This window comes from Melanotaenia boesemani, chromosome 8, assembly GCF_017639745.1.
Source record: "Melanotaenia boesemani isolate fMelBoe1 chromosome 8, fMelBoe1.pri, whole genome shotgun sequence".
NCBI classification, from domain to species: Eukaryota; Metazoa; Chordata; class Actinopteri; order Atheriniformes; family Melanotaeniidae; genus Melanotaenia; species Melanotaenia boesemani.
The window spans coordinates 22,599,123-22,618,461 of record NC_055689.1 but is presented as its reverse complement, the minus strand read 5'-3'; the positions used below and the strand labels follow the sequence as shown (position 1 = coordinate 22,618,461).

Genomic DNA, 19,339 nt, shown 5'->3' with positions numbered 1-19,339 from the left:
GGTATTTAAAACTTGACTAATCTTCAGCCCATTTAATTCTGTTGCTACATATGGGTTCTCTGCCCATTATAATAATCCTGGAAACTGGTCGGTTAATTAATGTTTGTCCCGGGAGATCAGCGACAGAACAACTTCCATGTGACCTGTCAGAGGAAACAAACCCAGAGAGATGAAAACATGTCCAGTTTAACTCCGTTGATTATTTCTTTTTTATCAGTCTTGTGGCTTGTTAGTAAACATTTTAGCGATAAAGTTACAGCCGAATGGTGACTGAGACGTCTGTTTTTTGTTTGTTTTGTTTTTCATGGCAATCGGAACAACACGGTTTCAACAGGTTTTGAGGAAAAATGAAAGGTAAACCTGAAAAAACTGCTTCCTAGAGGGGTTTTTAACCTTTGCTGTGATGGGTTCGGTGACTTCTGCTCTAACTAGGACGAGGAACGCTTTAGTGAAAGTGGGTTCGGAGCCCGAGAACCATGACCCGGAGAGGAGCCGGTCCGCTCCGGAGTCGGACCGAGCCAAGAAAAAGAGCGCGCGGTTCAACGTCGCGGGCCAATCCGGTCGGCAGAGTTCTCGCCAGTCGCTGTCTGAGGTCCTGGGCAGACAAGACTCCGACGGAACAAGACAAAGTTCAAGAAAAAAGACATCTGAGGGTCAGCAGAGCGGTGAGTTAATAAACAACAACAACAAAAAAGTCCTCTTATGTTTCTCATTTAGGCTTTGTCATGTTATTCCTCAGTTTGTTAGCAAGTCTGCTACATTCATACGCAGATATTAGCATCCATACAGACCACTAGCTACATGTGGGACATTTATACACATGCACAGGATTTTACATACTATTATTTCACTGAAACTGACCACAGAAAGTCTGAAAATGATTTTTGTAACTACACGTATCCTACATGATAGTCTACATTATATCTTTTTAGTGTTACTTTTATCTGAACAAGTGTATTTTTGCCTCTTTTGCAAACCCTCTTTTGACAGACGGCACTAATAAAAAAGCCAATATTACTATTTTAGCTATTGAATTAATTGGCTATATTTTTCGTTTAATTTAGTTTACACCTATAATATGTAGATTAAATAAGAATACAAATTGACTTCTTACTTATTCTTCTGAGACTAAAGTTAAAGTTTTTGGACCGGAGCACCTCAGCAATATACTATTAGCTATGTAATCACTTTAAATGGTAATAATCTTCTTCAAGTACTACAGTGAGGAACAGTGGAGTTATTTTCAACCAGGATCCTTTATGTAACCTACTACTTAAAGGGAGAGAATTTAAATGGATATTGATAATGGGTAGTTTCTTGGAGCATTTGCTTGCTTACACTTGTGCACGTGGCTATTATTAACAGTATTTCTTCATACTTGAGTTGACACTTCCTACAACAGACCCTTTTCTCAGAAGAAACTTTGGCCTCCCATGAAAACACAGCTGTAACTCACATCTTTAATAATGGCTCAACATCATGTAGCTTCTCAGTAAATCATTATAGTATTACATCATGTGTGAAAAAACAGAGTACTTAGCTTATTTTTATTGGATGCAGCATTTTGAATGAATGCTTACACCTATGTTTCTCTTACTGCATCATAAGAACAAGTCTGGTGTGAAAATGTTCTGTAGGCAGTTTTTCAGGAGCATTCAGCAGTTGTGAATAGTTATCAGACTGATGAATCAGTAGAAAGTTGAAATCAAAGGTCTTGGATTAATAATTTTGCACTACCACTCTCATGTAATATTCTTTTCAAAAGGTTTATCCGTGGCAGTTCCGACAGGAGGCGCCTTGTAGCACTTTAGGTGTATATTGTGCCCTAAAACATTTAAATTTACTTAACTGCAACGCTTGTGCAATTAGTATAAGTGACATCAAACTACTGATATGCAGTTGGACATCTGTGTTTAAACTTGTAGTTAATTCTTTAGCATGATCATATACTGCAGATCACACAGAACAAAAACTTGTCTTAGCATTTGTGAATCCCAATGAATAAATCTCATGAAGATACATGGTTTTTAATTAGGTAATTTACACAAACATTTGAATTAGTTTCTAGGAGCATTCTGGGTGTTCTTTTACTTTATACTGCAGATCTTGGTTGTTCAGGTCACAGATTTCTCCATAAATAAGAGCCAGTGGTCACATCAGAGGATCAAGTAAATATGCCATTGATTAAAAGGTATTCACTGAATGAATACCAGCTCTTTGAAGGCCAACCTCAATGCAGCATATCTCCACTACCAAAGCATCTATTTGATGCCACTGAGAATTAAATTAACAGAACTAGTTTTATTTTGATCAACAAATTCACAAATGAAACTGTTGTTTGTTTTTATGGAAATGCCTTTGCAAAGAATCACATTGTTTTTTGTTGTCACTGCATGCTTAGAAATGCTTGTTTTATTTTATTATGTTTTATTATGTCGTATATTTAGCTGTAAAAGCTGATTATTTGTATAGTTGCTACATTTTCTTCATGTAGCAGTACTTTAAAGTAAAAGGACATTTTCTGCATAACAATGCAATTAAAAATTTTAATTGTTGCACAGCACTAATGTAATTTCACATATATATGTGTATATATATGTGTATATATATATATATATATATATATATATATATATATATATATATATATATATATAGATAGATAGATAGATAGATAGATAGATAGATAGATATGTGTGTGTGTATTAAAAAAATTGAGCACAATGAATGTGTCTTAATGGTTTTGACCTTTATCTTACGCTGTTGTTTCCATTTCATCCTGTTTATTTTCACTTCATTACATTACTGCCACATCTAGTACCAACTCCCTGCATATCTGTCCCTGAGGAGAACACCTCTCCCTGGTTGGTTCCTTAAATATAATCTGCACTGTGGTGTTTCCATGACTATATGACACTGTAGACTCCTGTTGAGTTTCCTCCTTGCTCCCCAGTGATGCTTACGTGTACTAAGGTGTCTCATCTTGACTCCCTACCTGATTGAACACTCATCTGCTCCCTCCAGAGGAACAAAATGGAGACACCTGCCTCCCCATCATCTGGTTGATTCACCTCAGTGTCAAACAGACCTCAACCATTGCTTAGTTGTACAGAAAGTAGACATTGGGTCATGCAGCTGTTGACTATGACCACTATTTGAGCTGCCGTGCCAGATGTGCACAACCCAATATCTGTATGAATGCATGACCTTAAACTTACTGTTGTAAACAGTTATTTACAAAGCCTGTTTTGAGGTACACACACACACACAAAGGCCTTACTAGTTGACTTCAAAGAGGACCTAAAATGCCTGTCCCTAGATCAGACCCATGTCTGCACAGCATCAGTGATTTAGAGAAGACACTCCATCCTTTTGCTGTTTCACTCTTACTAGATAGCTGAACCGGATCTATCTTCATAGGTGTGTGTGGGGATGTCTTATGGTTAGTAGATTTTACAGCTCTTTCTCTAACAAACCTTATTGATACTGAAATGTAATATAAAATAAAGGCAAACAATATCTAATTGAAATAGGCTGCTGTTATCAACATTTTTCATTCTTCAGCTTCACGTGAGAGTAACATGGGTCTGATTGGCATGATACTGATATATGTTGCCTACTTTTGCTAGCACGTCTAAAAACAATATTTTTGGGTATGTGCCAGTGTAAACCATGAACAGCTAGTGTCCTCCTTACTTCATCTTCACACGTCAGCTTCTCAGTGGAAGGATGACATGAAGAGCAAGGAAAAGATGAAGGTGAAGGAAGAGAGTTGAAATGAATAAGAAAACAAAGAAAGTTTCAGGTAGGTGTTCATTGGAAATTTGAACAACCATGTCTCCTTTTCCACTGATTTGCTACTAATTCACAAAAATCAATAATGATTTAAATTGTAGACATGTTAAATTTTGAATGTATTAAAATCTGTTTACATTAGAAGAGATTCTTCAGCCAATTGTTGTGAAGTAACTTTTAATAGTTGGATGCGTATTTATATGGAACAACAAGAAATTAAAATATAGCCAAATTCCATTTTAAGTGAAGCAAAGCATTTGGATCCTGTAAAGAAGGAAGCGTTATCATAATGTTGCATTGTGAATCTGAGGTGACACAAAGACAGGAAACTAAACTTTTGTAGGTGTATGTGTTCATCTTAAGTGTCATACCCTGTAAGAATGCATCAAGTGTTGAGTACAAAAGTATTTTGACATCTTTTTAAAGTGAGCATAACAACCGAGAGCTGCAGAACTTACATCTAGTCATCAGAGGGAAAAAAGTCATGTGATGTTATCTTTACACAGTACATGCACATGGATTCATCATTCATGCACATCCGTGTCTTTGGTTTTGCTGTTTGTACAGATTGGAGTACAGTTTTTGAAATGTACTTCCAAAAATCTTTATGGACTGATTTTATTCTTCAGTTAAGAAAGATGTGTTGATGTAGAAGTGCTTCAGTTCTGCTGCAAAGGCATTTTTAATCCCACAGGTCTTCAGAGTTTTCAACAAGTCATTTTGACTCAGCCCACTTGGAGCAACTACATTTTTTCTTGCTATGGAAAAAGGTGGCTACAAAGTGGCTACCGAAAACAAATTTTAGGCATGCCAAACCATGCAATAGCAAAGATCTATTAAATTATAAAAATGCATTGTAATCAGTTTCCATCCATCCATCCATCCATCCATCTTCTATACCCATCTTACCTTTTCAGGGCTGTGGGGGTGTGTGTTGCTAGGGCCACCAAGTCAGGGCCATCACCAAGCCTTCACAGAAACAAACCATGTAATCAGTACCCGTGTCTTTTTAGATTCTGCCTCCAAGCGTATTTCTTCATTTTAACACACAAAGAACTTGAATAGACTCTGAAACTCATTTGGAAATCCTGACAAAACTTAATTCTATTCTATTCTAAATTATATTTTGGTCAATTGACCAATGAAATAGCTGGCCGGTTCAACTCCTTTAAGTAACTATAACATGTTGTGAAGTGGTTTCATATTAGTGACAGAGACATTGCTGTATCTCATTATCCTACTATTTTTAGAAAGTATGAGAAAATGTTTAAAAATGCTTTACCATTGCATTTAAAGGTAATAAGAAATTAGATTCAAAACAACATACATGATTATTTGGTGATCATCATTAGCTTCCAACATTTAGTTTTTTACAATACAAGATGTCCAAATGGTGCGTTCCCTTTGCCACCACTATGCTTTAGTATATACAGCCTGTTGCCTCCAGTGTTTGTGACAGTTTCCATGACTTGGTTCAAATGACACAGGTTAGCTGCTGTGCTTACTTTTGTGGAGGATATCTGGAGTTTATAGGATGTTAGTCTCTAATCAAAAGGACTACATTGGTTTTGCTTGCTGACCTAACACCCACCCAGCTGGTTATGCTTTTTTGATCTGGAACCATGCTGGTGCAAAAATCATTAGCTAAACTTGTGCACTGTATGACTTGAAACTTCTTTTCCCATATTTTTCATAGTGTTGGTGGATCAGGATTAAGATGACTCTTTGTTTTGTCAGCTCATTTCCCTTAGGTTTGCAACACAGGTTAATATTATCCTTAAAGCTTTCTCTAATGATTATTTAGCAGTGGAAAAGGAAAGCACCCTGGCACCCTGTGTGTCTTAATTACATGAGTGTGTCACTGTGGTGACAGTAGTGTGGGGACTGAAAAAGTGTGTGTCATTCCACAGAGTAGAAAAGACTTCTAATGAGCTTGTTTTTCTGTCTGGTTGCGTAGCTGTTGTCATTAATTGTGATGCGCTTGTAGGACAGACTATGCAATCAAAAGGCCAAAATATGTTACATTTGAATGAGTTACAAAAGAAAGAATGGTGAAATGTCAAATTATATATATATATATATATATATATATATATATATATATATATATATATATATATATATATATATATATATATATGTAGAATGTGTTTAACAGTTAATCCAATTTCTAATAGATTCAGTTTTAAATCATAATTTCATTTATGATGTTATTGTAATTTCTGTTTTTTGCTGACTTTTACTACCTTTTAATGCTTTTTTCTGCACCATCTGTACTTCTTTTAATGTTTTATGGAAAGCACATTAAATTGTCTTATACATTAAATATTCTATACAAATAAACTTGCCTTGAGACTTAAAATTTAAATATGAGAGTTTTTAAATGGCCCTCAACTCACCACAAATAAAATATATGATTTAAACCTTCGGATGAGTTTAGTGCACAAGGCTGTTTCTAGTCCTTCAAGTTAGTCCTCATCCCCCTTTATCTTCAGAGCTAATTAATGTCTATTGTTGATGGCCTGTCCCACTGTTTGATGGCCAGATCAAAGGTTGAGCAACAGTTCATCTTCTATAGACACCAGTAAAAGACAGCAGGTGTGGTTTTGTGCCCAGAATCTACTGTAGCACTGGTTTGTTAAAGAATGAGCTTAATAAAACAGCGGAATGAGGTCAGTTTCCACTTCATCAATCAAAAAAAAAAAAAAAAAAAAAAAAAAAAAAAATAAAAACAACAACAACAAAAAAAGTAAAATGGCATTGTTATATGTAAAACAATAAAACTCACATTGATAAGTATCAACTGCCAAATGAAACCCTTGTCATCTTCAGTGGAATATATTTAATATACTGAATATTTGTCAGGTTTTCCTGTTGCCTAGTAATAGGGTTGTTGTCCTGGTAATGACCATTGGAGAAAATTGGATATTGCCTAGGACACACTTTTAAAAATAGCTGGTTTAAAACACCCTTGAAATGTGCTCCGGCAAATGGACTACAAAAATGGACCAGTATGTTAATGTGTGGTAATGTTGCATCAGCTGTCCTTAAACAACACAAAAATACACAAGATGCTGGAAATAGTGTTTCCACATTATTACTACTTAACTCAAATTTGTTCTAGTTCAGTATTAAAGTAAACAATCAGATTAGCTTTTTAGAGGATTTACAATGAAATATTATGCAATGATTTTAAGATTATAAGCACTGAACATGATTTTAATAAGAAAATTTTTTCTGTTTTCTGGTTTCATTTAATTTTTTAAATAATTTTTTTTTTACAAATAATTACCTGTTTCTTTACGAGGCGACATGAATATATATATTTTTAAATGAGCTTATCATTCACTGTTGAAGGTGGCACAACAATTCATGTACCACACGGCACATTTCTGTACATAGATTAATTACTCAGTTTTTTTTTATCTTATCTTCATCTTCCATCTAGTTTTTAAAAGTTTTTATTTTATTTTATAATCTTTTATGTCATTCAGTGTGGACGGCAAAGTAAGAATTTCATTGATCAGGGAAACTTGTTTCCTTACTGTGCAAATGACAATAAACACTTTGAATCCTTTGAATCCTTATGGGCTACTTTCTTTAAATCTAGGCTGCATGGTAAGGCCCATTCACACCAGCCCTTTTGATTTGCATATGAGTCCGTTTTGTGGTATCCAGCACTACCCGCGTGGTTTCTGGTGTGATTGCTCTGTCTTCTACATCAAGGGAAGGATAGCTAAGCTCCCTGAAGACAGACCAAATTACATGCGTAACTGATGCAGGAGACGGACGAAACTGTCTCTTCGACTATGTATCATTCTTCAAGCATAAATGGGCCTTTAGTTAGCTTCCAGTTAGAGCTGGGCGATATGAATCAAAATTCCTATTTTATATTTTTTGCTAGGGCTGGGCGATTAATCGAATTTTAATCACAATTACGATATGGGTTTTCAACGATCATAAAAATAAAATGAGCCAATTATTTTTGTGCTTCGCAGTTTCCTCTTGTGCTGTTTTCAGTTGCAAATCGAGTGCAGCTGGCATTGCAGCACTCTGCTGCAGACTCCTCCCACAACCCCAACCGCTTTAGTTTTATTCAGCGCAAGTTGCAAATACCTCGCCAGTTAAGGGCTGGACACGCGGGAGGCGACTTCGCTCCTTCTCCATCATTTTCTATCGAACTTGCGCGATGAGGTGGAAATCGTTGCCCTCCTCCAGCCAAGCGACAGGCGACATTCATGCATGTGAAATGTTGCTCTCGTTCGCGCAGATGTCCACACGGGGGCTTGCGATGCGACACAAGAAAATAGAAAAATGTTCAATTTTTGTGAGTCGCGACTAAACACCAGCTCCCAGAGACACAGAGAGACAAATGTTATAAACAAACAGAACTTTTTTCTCAATTAACACAGTGAACAAACCGGGATTTAAGAAACTCATCAACACTTTGGACAAACGGTATCACAGCCATCTTGACACCATTTTAGTGGAGTGTCTCTCCCGGCCCAGTATGATGAGTGTGTTGAGGGTGTTGTGAAGGACGTGGCTACAGTCTAATGTTTCGCCACCACTACAGAATGTCTTTCTCAAATTGTGTTAAATAATCAAAATCTCAATTTCAATCAAAATAATCTTGATTATCATTTTTCCCATAATCGAGCAGCCCTATTTTTTGCCTGAATCACGATATACAATATATATCTTGATATAATTTTTTTGTCAAGTAACCAGAGCGACAGTTCTAATTTACAGCCTTGAGTGCTAAATTTATTAAGGATCAGCAGCACATGTGAATTAAAACAGTTGACCGAAATTAAAGTTGCTGTATATTAAATTAAATGCTCCTAAAACAAAATTAATGAAAGATACTTTTCAGTGACCATAGCAACAACACAGTTGCAAAATGCAAAAAGAAAAGAGCAAAAATAAAAACTAGTAAACTTGCTCTTTAAGCCATTTTCAAAGTTCTGTCTTTACTAAAAGTTTTCTCTCTTGTGAAGTGCTGTTCAAACTTTTTTTGGGGAAATGAGTGAACACGTAAAAAGGGCAAATTTCTGAATCAGTGCATCCTTTGTCTTGATGCAAATCTCAAATAAAAATCAAACTAGAACGAGATGCACAATGACAAGACATCAGGCAAACAGATTTTTGCTTCTACAGATTGTGTGCCAGAAATACAAGTCTGTCAACAGCGTATGGTTTCAGGGATGCCCTGTGGCAGGTTACAATGTTCCCACTTCAACTGGAGACCCTGGGAGCTGGTAGCAGATACACACAGATAGTTCTTTGCCAGGCAACTCAGAGCTGGAAAAGCAACTTCATGTTCTTTCCACAGTTTGAGTGGGTATGCATTAGGCCTGAACGATATGGAAAAAAATCTAATTTTCTGGTCAGTATGTTTAATCTTTAAAGGTCCCATATTATACACTTTATTCCCAATCTGAGACCATAAATTAATATCTAAATGAAATATTTCCGCCATGGTATGGACAAATCGACCCTCAGTTTGAGTGCAGCGGCTTCTCTTCACCTCCCTCTTTTTAGCAGCTTCAGAAATGTGCCGTTTATGGTGGGCGGAACCCTGGTGGAGCAGCTCAGCTGTTGGCTCCGCCCATCGCATCGCCCGTCATGAGGTGATTGACAGGTTAGGCCTTAGCGGTTACTAGACGCTGATTACAGCGTAGTGAAGGATAAACAAACGCCGGAACACCGGAACCCATTCCTGAAGAAGTTCGAGCAAGAAGACTAACAGGACGTTAGTGAAAGGTTAGTGTGACTTTTACTCGTCCAGCCAGTAAAATTTCAGCCATTCCATTAGTCCCTGTCTTGAATTTTTTCCCCCTCTTTTGTAACTATGTTCATGGATGATGCCCGTTCATGCCGCTCTCGTGAACAGCAGCGTTATGGCAACTGGTAGAGACGCTGTCGTTCTCCCTTACCAGTTTGAGCCGATAAAATAACTGCCAGCTCTTACCTCTCCAGCTGTGTCACGGACAGTTGGTATTGAACCTGGCTTCAGCTTCAAACGGTTGGCGAAGCCTGCTTTCCATGCCCCCATGTTGTGGAAACAGTCCTCTTTGAAATGCTGGCCACAGACATGCAAAACCTTTGGAAGTTTTCCGGGTACATTTCCTCCAAAAATAAAATTAATCCACTCAGTCCTCGTGGGTTCAGTGGATGGAAGTAAAAAAACGTTTTCGTGTTCATTTATGCAGCCACAAACAGAACAGTGCTTCTGTCGCTTAGCCATGTCCGCTAACGAGGGTTGCCGAAAAGGGATAAACACTGGGCGCTAGGTGATTTTTAGAGGGCGGGCTTTGAGAGTCGGTAGGCGGGTCCATCGCTCTGTGGGGAGTGGTTATTGTCCCTTATGACGTCATAACGTACACGCTTTCAAACAAGCTCATTTCAGCGCTTACTTCCCTAGAGGTGGAGCAGGGGGGAGAGAGAGCGCCTGAAAGAGTTTCACACTTACGGGTCTCCTACACATGCGGGGGGACCAGTATGACTGTTCCAAAACCATTAAAAAGTGAATTTTGCATAATATGGGACCTTTAAATTTCAACCTCTGTTCAGGGTTCATGCTGAACTATATTTTCCATATGAAATGTAGGATTATCATATAGGATCAAAATATGAATTGCTTTATATTCTAACAAGGGCAAAGATTTGTGCTATGAACAGCTTCTCTTCAGTAACTACATTATGCAACCTGTGGCCAAAACATTGAAGTTTCCTCTAGAACAGGTTTTTTTTTAGTCCTTGTTGTAAAATATAAACACCAGAGCACCTCATCTCTCTCCACTAGATTTCTGTATTGCACACAGCGAATTTCACCCCGATGCCACACACACAGACACGTGAGTGCACATGGAAATGTGCACACGCTAACCAGCAAAGAATATTGGACAATATAAAGCTTCATCCACCTCACTTATGCTGAGAACTTCATGTTAAACTTCATCTTAAAGAACGTTTAGAGCGACTCCACTAAGTTAAACTGTCTTTTTTGACTTCATTGAAGCATTTCAGAAGCTGGACTGTTTTATATCCTCTGTATTTTTTGTCTGAGCATTTCAGTCATTTATATGAGCACTACGAAGAAAAACCCACAGATGCTTAAAACGCTGCTGTGATACTTCATACCTGATGTTTTGCGATATAACCATTTTTTATGTCCTATGTAAAACATATCGGGATACGTTTATATACTTGATATATCGCCCAGCCCTACACTGAACAGGTGTAGCACAGGCCTGACATATGAGAGGGTCACATAATCCTCACCTGAGGGTGTATCAGTGAAATCAGAGCTTTCTGAACTTCCTCCAGTACCTCTGTGTCTTGCCAGGTAAGGACTAGAGGTCTGGTTTTCTTGTCCGCAGACAGAACTTTAGCAACTGCTCTTTCCTGCTTCAGCAACAAGTGGCTGACTCTGTTAGAAGCTTGTGGCTCAGCAGTCTGACAAGACTGACAAAACACACACACACACACACACACACACACAGACACACACACACATGCACGAGTCTGACATTTTATGAAATAAGTTTCAAATATATAAGTGGTAGCTATAAAAACCTATGCATTGTAAAGAGATTATTTTGTAGTCATTAAGCATGTATAAGCCTTGTAAATGGTTCTTATTGTAAACACAGTACTGAACTTTACAAATGGCTTTTATTTTTTATATTTCAAAGTAATTAATTCAGTATTGTACAGTACTCACCGATGGCTAGGTGAAGTCTGTGACCAAAATGGTGCATTCTACGCCACGTGTTGAGCTTCACTTCTCTGGCAACATTGGCCCTGTTGTTGGTTGTTTTGGTGACCAGTCTGGTTGGGTTGAGCTTCCAGCTTGAGAGGACATCCAGCAAGGCCTCAGCTTTGTGCTCACTGGTGTTCCTACTTCATTGAACAGGTTGCTACCATCAGCAATCAATTCTCTAAGCCTGACCAACTCAGCCTGCCCCAACCAGCTACTGGTACCTCACTCTGCTCTTTCCGCTCTCTAAATAAGGATGAAGTGTCTAAACTTCTAGTCGACTCTAAACCCAAGATCTGCAGTAACCCATATTATCAACTCCTCTCTTCAATCCGGTGTCTTTCCCTCTGCCTTCAAGCAAGCTTGGGTTCCCCCGCTGCTGAAGAAACCCACACTTAACCCAGCCCAGGTTGAAAACTACTGGCCGGTCTCACTGCTTCCATTCATGTCTGACCTTCAGTCAGGTCTGACAGTTCCCCCACGACAACAACCTGTTTGATCCATATCAGTCTGACTTTAGGCAGGGCCACTCTACTGAAACTGCTCTCCTGTCAGTTACTGATTCCCGACGGCTTGCCAAATCCGCTGGTCAGTCCTCAGTCCTTATACTGCCAGACCTGTCTGCTACCTTTGACACAGTCAACCACCAGATCCTCCTCTCCACACTCTTGGAGCTTGGCATCTCAGGATCTGTCCTCTCGTAGTTTATGTCCTACCTCACAGGAAGAGAGAGGGAGTATCCAGATCGCAGGGGCTGACAACAAGGGTGCCTCAGGGCTCGGTTCTTGGCCCTTTTCTCTTTTCATTATGAACCTCCTCACTCAGTGCAGTCACTGGCTCTCATGGCTTCTCCTACCACTGTTATGCAGATGACACTCAGCTTTTCCTTTCTTTCCCACCTGACTTCACAACCGTCTCCATGTGAATATCAGAATGCCTTGCTGATATCTTCGCATGGATGAAGGATCGCCACCTTTAGCTAAATCTGTCCAAGACCAAGCTCATTGTCTGTCAGCCAGTCTTTCCTTACCTCCCCTGATAAACGTGCAGTTCGACTCTTATCACACTTTTGCCTGTGTTATCTACCAGGAATCTTGGTGTCATGGTAGACAGCCAGCAAAATTTTAAGGTCCATGTTGCCTCGCTTACCCGGTCTTGCCGATTTGCTCTCTACCAAATTAAGAGGATCAGACCCTACCAGACAGAACACACAGCACAGATCTTGGTTCAGGCTCTGGTCATTTCACGCAATGACTATTGCAATTCGTTATTGGCAGGCCTGCCTGCTTGCTCAGTAAAGCCTCTGCGGATGATTCAAAATGAAGCAGCATGTCTGGTTTTCATCCAGCCCAAAAGAGCTCATATCACTCTGCTGCTAATCGCTTTTCACTGGCTTCCAATCGCAGCATGCATCAAATTCAAAGCTCTGCTTTGGGCCTACAAAACAATAACCCAAACGGCTCCAGTCTACATTTCACTCCGTAATCCTCTCGACAGTTACGCAATGAAAGACGTCTAGTGCTCCCACTACAACGTGGCACAAAATCAGTAGCTAGATTCTCCTCTGTTGTTTCCCAGTGGTGGAATCATCTACCAAAGTCTGTCCAATCTGCTGAGTCCAGAGAATGCACTAATCGACAGCACCTGCGTCCAACTGGACTCACAGCAGTCACAGCACCTAATTATGATGTCCCCTCCTGTTTGATTTTTTGCTTGCGTTGTTTTTACTCCCAGATGTAAGTCGCTTTGGAGAAAAGTGTCTGCTAAATGACTGTAGAATAGAATTAAGATATGTTTTGTGGCCAGTAATTAATGGTTTTTTAAAACAATTGCAAAGATGAGAAATTGATGTAGAAAATTAAGTCAAAATTGTGTCATCAGCACTCTTTGTTAGCCAGTGGTTCATCTGAATGACAGTTGTAACACCAAAAGAGTGGGGATTGTTTATAATGTAACTAAAAACAAAATGCAGTGATTCACAAATATCATTAACCAACATTTTATTCACAATAGAATTTAGAAAATAGAATAAAGAAGTACAGTTAGGAAAACAAGTCTGGAAAAAATAAAGAAATAAATACAAAGATAGAAAAATATTACCAATAAATGCTTACATTTCTAAATATAGTTGAAATTAAACACAAAGTAAATAGATATTGGCATCTACAAAAAGTTTAATGAAATTCTATTTCAATATTTAATTTATTGATTTATTGGCTATTTTTTTCAGTTTTGGCAGTTTCAGTTTTCCATATATCTGCTTGTCAGATTGCAGCAAAATCTACAAACCTCCCAGGTGTGACGTTAACACCAAAGCATGTGTCAGTGAGAGGCAAACTCTGCTTGACGATCCAACAAACACTCTGCCTGAAGCCCACTGATGCCTTTATTTTAACAATGGCAGGAGACAAAAATCTCAAAAGCAAGTGAATTTTATATTCATCTAGCTAGTTTTCCTGATATGTTGCTTTTAGCAACAAAGGGACAAAGTGCTGAATGCATCCACTGCCTTCTAAAGCTTTTAACGGTGCTTTTTGAAAAGCTCCATCGTCAACTTTTATGCAGCAAAAAAGTTGTAGAACACTATGCAGCCTCCTAAAAACATGAAAATATAAACAGAAGCACACTCCTTCAGTAAAGTGTATTATATAATCTCCAGTCTGACTTCTCTTGCCCTGAATTGCATTATTAAACAGGGAGCTTTTGATATGCTGCAGCAAACTTTGACCATGATGTAAACATCTGCTTTCAATGAGGGCACTCTTGTTATAAATCCAGCCCTTTAACACATTATTTTTTCTGATTTACATGGTATTCACAGACTGCACTCTTCAGCAATATTATATCATTAATCATATTGACACAACTGAGGCCTCAACAGGCTATTCATTTAAAAGCCTAAAAGCTCATGATAACTAGCCTGTGCCCTTTAAACAAAGTCTGCTGACGAGAAAAGAATAACAAAGTTAAAATGTTCCCACAGATGCCCTCATTAATATAACAAGTACTCTGGAACAGACAGCAACTTGATGTTACAGTGACAGTGTTTTAAAATTAGGAAGCTCATAAATTGCTACATGGAGAATGAATTGCAGACAAGGCAGAACAGACTGACATAAAATGAGAATATAAAGAGCTCCCTCTGTAGCTCACAAACAAAATGAGATGCACTGTAATTATCTAACAAGTGTAAACTGCATCAATTGAAAACTCTGAGTGACTAAAAGTGGCTCTTTTATAACTGGATAGATGCCCTGACTGTGATAGATTTCCTTAGATTCCTTTGGTGCTCACATTTTCTGGAAGTTATGCATTCATTACAGCTGACAGTCTTAAACCATATGTTCTTACTTGATTATGTCCTTGTTTGACACTTTAGGGGTTCATATGTGATCACTTAATTCCGTTAGATTTATCTCTGTAGGGTTTCTATACAATTGCTGTGTGGTTTTTGCCATACAGATGTCATGTGGCATTTATTTCAGTCATGGCTCCTTAAACTTCAGTAAATTGTTTTGTTCACTATGCTAAATTTAGCTGTTACAGTAAATGCAAAAATTGTACAGTTACAAAGTTTTCCCAACCCACAGATGGGGCTTAAATTTAGATTCTTCTACAAATTTACATTCTATGTCTACATGCTTGTAACTATGAGAGAAAATTAATTTTCTATGCGCTGCTTGTATTTTCTTAGTCAAACATGCTTATGTGAGGGTTGGAGAAAATGCTGGAATGTGCTGGGTTCAGCTGTTATTCTTCTTTCATTCACTTACCCCTCAATTAATTCAGGATATGTTTGTACTGTAAACATGTTACAGTATACATGGTTAGGCTTATATTAAAACCAACACAGCTCTTGATTCCTATACATCATGTGAAGGCTGCCTTGGAGAAATCCACAGCAAGGAATACATTACAATCTCTCAATTTGCAACCATGGATCGTTAAAGTACTTTAGAAAAGTGAACAAAAGCATTTATTAAATGATTGCTACTGAGAGTGGGCTGCCCCATGACCTGCTGACTGATTCTAGGACATAATAAATAATTAAATAAGTGAATGAATAAATATTAATAAACCTTATCTCTAAATGTAATCCAGCTAGTTATTATGTTGTTCCTAAGCATTATCAGAAAAAAGCATTTTAATTGTGTAAAATCATAATTTCTAGTTGACACTTGTTTATAAAATCTGTAATACTGTGGGGGTGTGGTAATGCTTCCAAATCCCCAGGCTTTGCTGTCATTATATTGTGCTGATTATAATTCACTGGTTGCAGCTTAGAAATAGAGTCGGAAAGGAACACACACAATTAAAACACGTTAGCTAAAATCATCGATGTTCTGTAAAAAAAAAAAAAAAAAGAAAAGAAAGTTGGATTGCTTTACTGAAATACCCATTAAATCAGATGCTTGCATATGCTTTGTATTGCACCCAAACGAGGAATATAATTAAAAGTCTTGTCATTGGATTTGTGCACATGCTATTAAAGGCTCATTTATTGAATTTGGTAGAAGGTCAAGCCAGAAGCCTTTATAGAGAGCACTCACCAACACTAATCAGGAGAGAGCATGAAACATGGAAAAAATCCACACTGAAATGTCAGATGGTGCCAATATGCAGAGTCTTTATCTGTTGTTGTTCTGGTTTGTGCAGGTGTATGTTGAACATGTGTAAACATTAGGAGGTAAAATTAAATGTAGTTTGATTTAGCAGACAGAGAGGATTATATCTGGATGTTCTTGGTTCAGTTGTAACAGATCAACAGTCATTTAAAAGGAGACAAAAAAGTAAAGGCGCATTTAAAGCAATTTCAGTACACTTTCAAATGTAGCTATTCGAATGAATGGGGTTTTTTATGTCAAAAGCACTCTTCATGCTGTTAATGACCTTGAATTTTCTGTGCTTGGGCAAATATCTTGTGTAAAATGAAAAGCAGTGGTATTCATTAATGACTAGCTCCGACAAAACACAAACTATCTGTCTGTTCATATTTCTTTGCTACATTCTTTTAACATGGGACACACATGATTTTAGAGTCCATTTTTGTATTTTTGAAAGTGAGTGAGTAAAACTAGAATAGACAGTAATAGATCTGAGCCATAACTCTGAGCTTTCAGTGCTTTTGCTATAAATTCTTGACAGTAGGAGGAGTCACGTTCAGTTAAACACTTCTAGAAATGTCCTCTCCTCCTAACCACCACCTCCACCTCCACCACCACAGCCACCCACCAAACACAACTACTGTACCTCTTGGGGAAGAGAGATGAGGAGAGAGAGCAGGAAGGGAGGGGTGGAGTAACATTGAGAGGAGAAAAACAAATCAAAGAGCCATAACCCACTTCATACAAGCTTGTTGAGGTGTGAGAAACGAAGAGAAAGCTCAACAAAGACACGGGGTGGAAAAGGACTTAAAAGAAATTCTTCAGCTTGCTTTTTGTAACGAGAAGTGGAACGTCTTTGGCAGTCCACATCTAGTGCGCCGCACTAATCAGAGTGAAGGGATTGGATTCTTCTTTCCTCTCTCGGGGAGAGTTATCCAAACAAAACTGAAACAACGCACCGCAACTGACAAGAGGCATTAAAACAAGATCATAAGGTAGCAGGGGTGACTGGAGGGTACCAAAGTGAAAATGGAAGCCAACTCTAAAAAGCATCGATTTAGGAAGGGTCGGAGTGCCACCTTCAGCATTGATGGCTTTAACATCACCATCGGTAAGAATCTGAGCAGCAAGCAGAGCGTGAGGAAAGTGTGTTGTCATGTGAGCTAAATGCAACAAAGTATCTGTGAGAGGAGCAGAATACATGAGAGTGGGAGAGAGTGTGTGGCTGTGGCAACACAGCATCGTTAAACACATCACATTTAAGCGTCTCTGCACAACTTGTTCATTAGTCTATTCTGCTGAAGTTAGTGCTCGTCTCAGTAATGCAAATACACCATGGTAACAAGGTGACTTCAGACTAAAGCTGAGCACAGCTGACGTCACCAGGAATTCATTCTATTGTCTTGACAACCAGAGTTGATTAACTTGTATGCCACATGCATTGCTTTTAACGCTCTTACAGGTGAGAGTGACAAAACACAGTTAAAAATAAAGTGATGTTCTGTGGTGCTGACAGAAGATGATTTGCTTTAGTTTGGATTAGTTTAGAAACTCTCATGTGCATGTCAGTGTTAACCAACTGCCCTTATTTCACAATATAGGCAATATAGGCAGTCTAGTTTGGTAATGATAGTATATTAGAAAATATTTTAAACTAGCAAAACTTTCACTTTTGTGTACAAAAGAAAATGCATTTTGAAACAAGTATAGTAACTTGTTTGAACACTACCTTTTCCATGTAACTCAACAATGCATCAGATAAAGCTGAAAACAGTTGTTATTTTTTGCCAGCCCGTTATGAATGTTGCCATTCCAGCATTTGCCAAAGTTGACAGTAAACACAGGTTAAAGCTTGAAAGCCAACAAGTTACCAAACTTACACTGTAAAACCTCACAATCATGTTTACAGTCTGGATGTGACAGGGCTGGCATAGGGTGGACTTACTGCTTATGAGAAATATTTTAAATGGTACTGTGCAATTTTTTAAGGCTGAAATTATCTCTAATATATTAACATTCACATTGCTGTGAAAGTGGTAGCTCATAAAGACACATCCACAGAGAATTATCGCTGTCTTAACTCAGCCCCTGCTGTGGTTTTATATTGTTTAGGCACCTTCCAAATCATGACATTACTTTTACAGCCTGGTTACGGTAAACATGTTCTTAAACCGCAATAAAAAAAAATTAAGGCTATTTCTACCCAAACCAACAAAGTGTTTTTAAGGTAGTATAAAGGAGGGATGTAGTTTGCATTTACAAGTGGTGGGATGGAGGCATGATTCACATGATTTGTACTTTCACTAGTAACTGGGGCTTATGTTTCATGTGGAACCTTGTTTTTAGGTGACATAAGTGTGGATTAGATATGTTTAATCATTTAGTGACTAGTTAGTTATAGTGCTGGGCATTAAAATGTTTTAATCAGGCTTAGGAAAAGAGCATGTTTGTTGGTCAAATACTCTTAACTATGCAAACCTTTGCTTGGATGGCAGATTTCTTTCATGTGCAACTATATTCTCCATTTTCTGGTTACCAGGGTGATGTGTTCCACTGACTACCATGACCCTTTGCTTACACTAACTCAAACAACTGCAAAATATTACTGGTGTGAAAATGATGTGATTACTTGAATTGACTCTTACTGTTGTTTCTCTGGTTAGGTCAGGCTACTCTTGCTGAAGTCTCCGTGTTTATTGAAAAACAAGGTTATTAAAAATAACATAAAAACAAAAAACCAAACAAGGTTAGACAAACTCACACAAACTGTCAAATAACAAATGACAAAACATAGACTTGGTGTGCAAAGGCCTTTACCCTACTTGCATCTCATTGCAAGAGACATGTGTGAGCTGAGGTGAACAACAGGAATTATATGAATTCCATAAGGGACACATTGTCTATGCTGGAAATGTCAGTCATTTCTGGCATTCTCCACAATGGTCTTGTCAGCAGCTAGTAAATGATAATGGCAAGTTCTGGCTTTTCACATTTGAATGAAAAAATATTCTTCTTGGTTGAACTGTAATCCACATGGATACTAAGCAGTCTATATACACATATCTAAGAGATAAGATTTTATTAATTAGAAAGAATAAAGTATTAGGGGTTTATGAGACATTTGATGAGCTGCCCTGAAGGATTTTATGACTGCACAGAAAATAAACCTCGCATT

The 19,339-nt window shown here is 38.1% G+C and overlaps 1 protein-coding gene across 4 annotated transcripts in view; it reads left to right on the top strand.

Annotated features, from left to right (window-relative positions):
- pde1cb (phosphodiesterase 1C, calmodulin-dependent b) overlaps positions 1-19,339 on the top strand; it is a 126,609-nt gene continuing 107,270 nt past the window's right edge. For 3 of the 4 annotated variants that reach the window (XM_041993083.1, XM_041993082.1, XM_041993081.1), the window contains exon 1: positions 1-665. In XM_041993083.1, the coding sequence (XP_041849017.1) occupies positions 404-665 (262 nt within the window). In that variant the 5' untranslated portion in view covers positions 1-403. Of the gene's footprint in view, positions 666-16,877; positions 17,276-19,339 lie in introns of those variants that run through there. The other variant, XM_041993084.1, reaches the window with a different exon arrangement.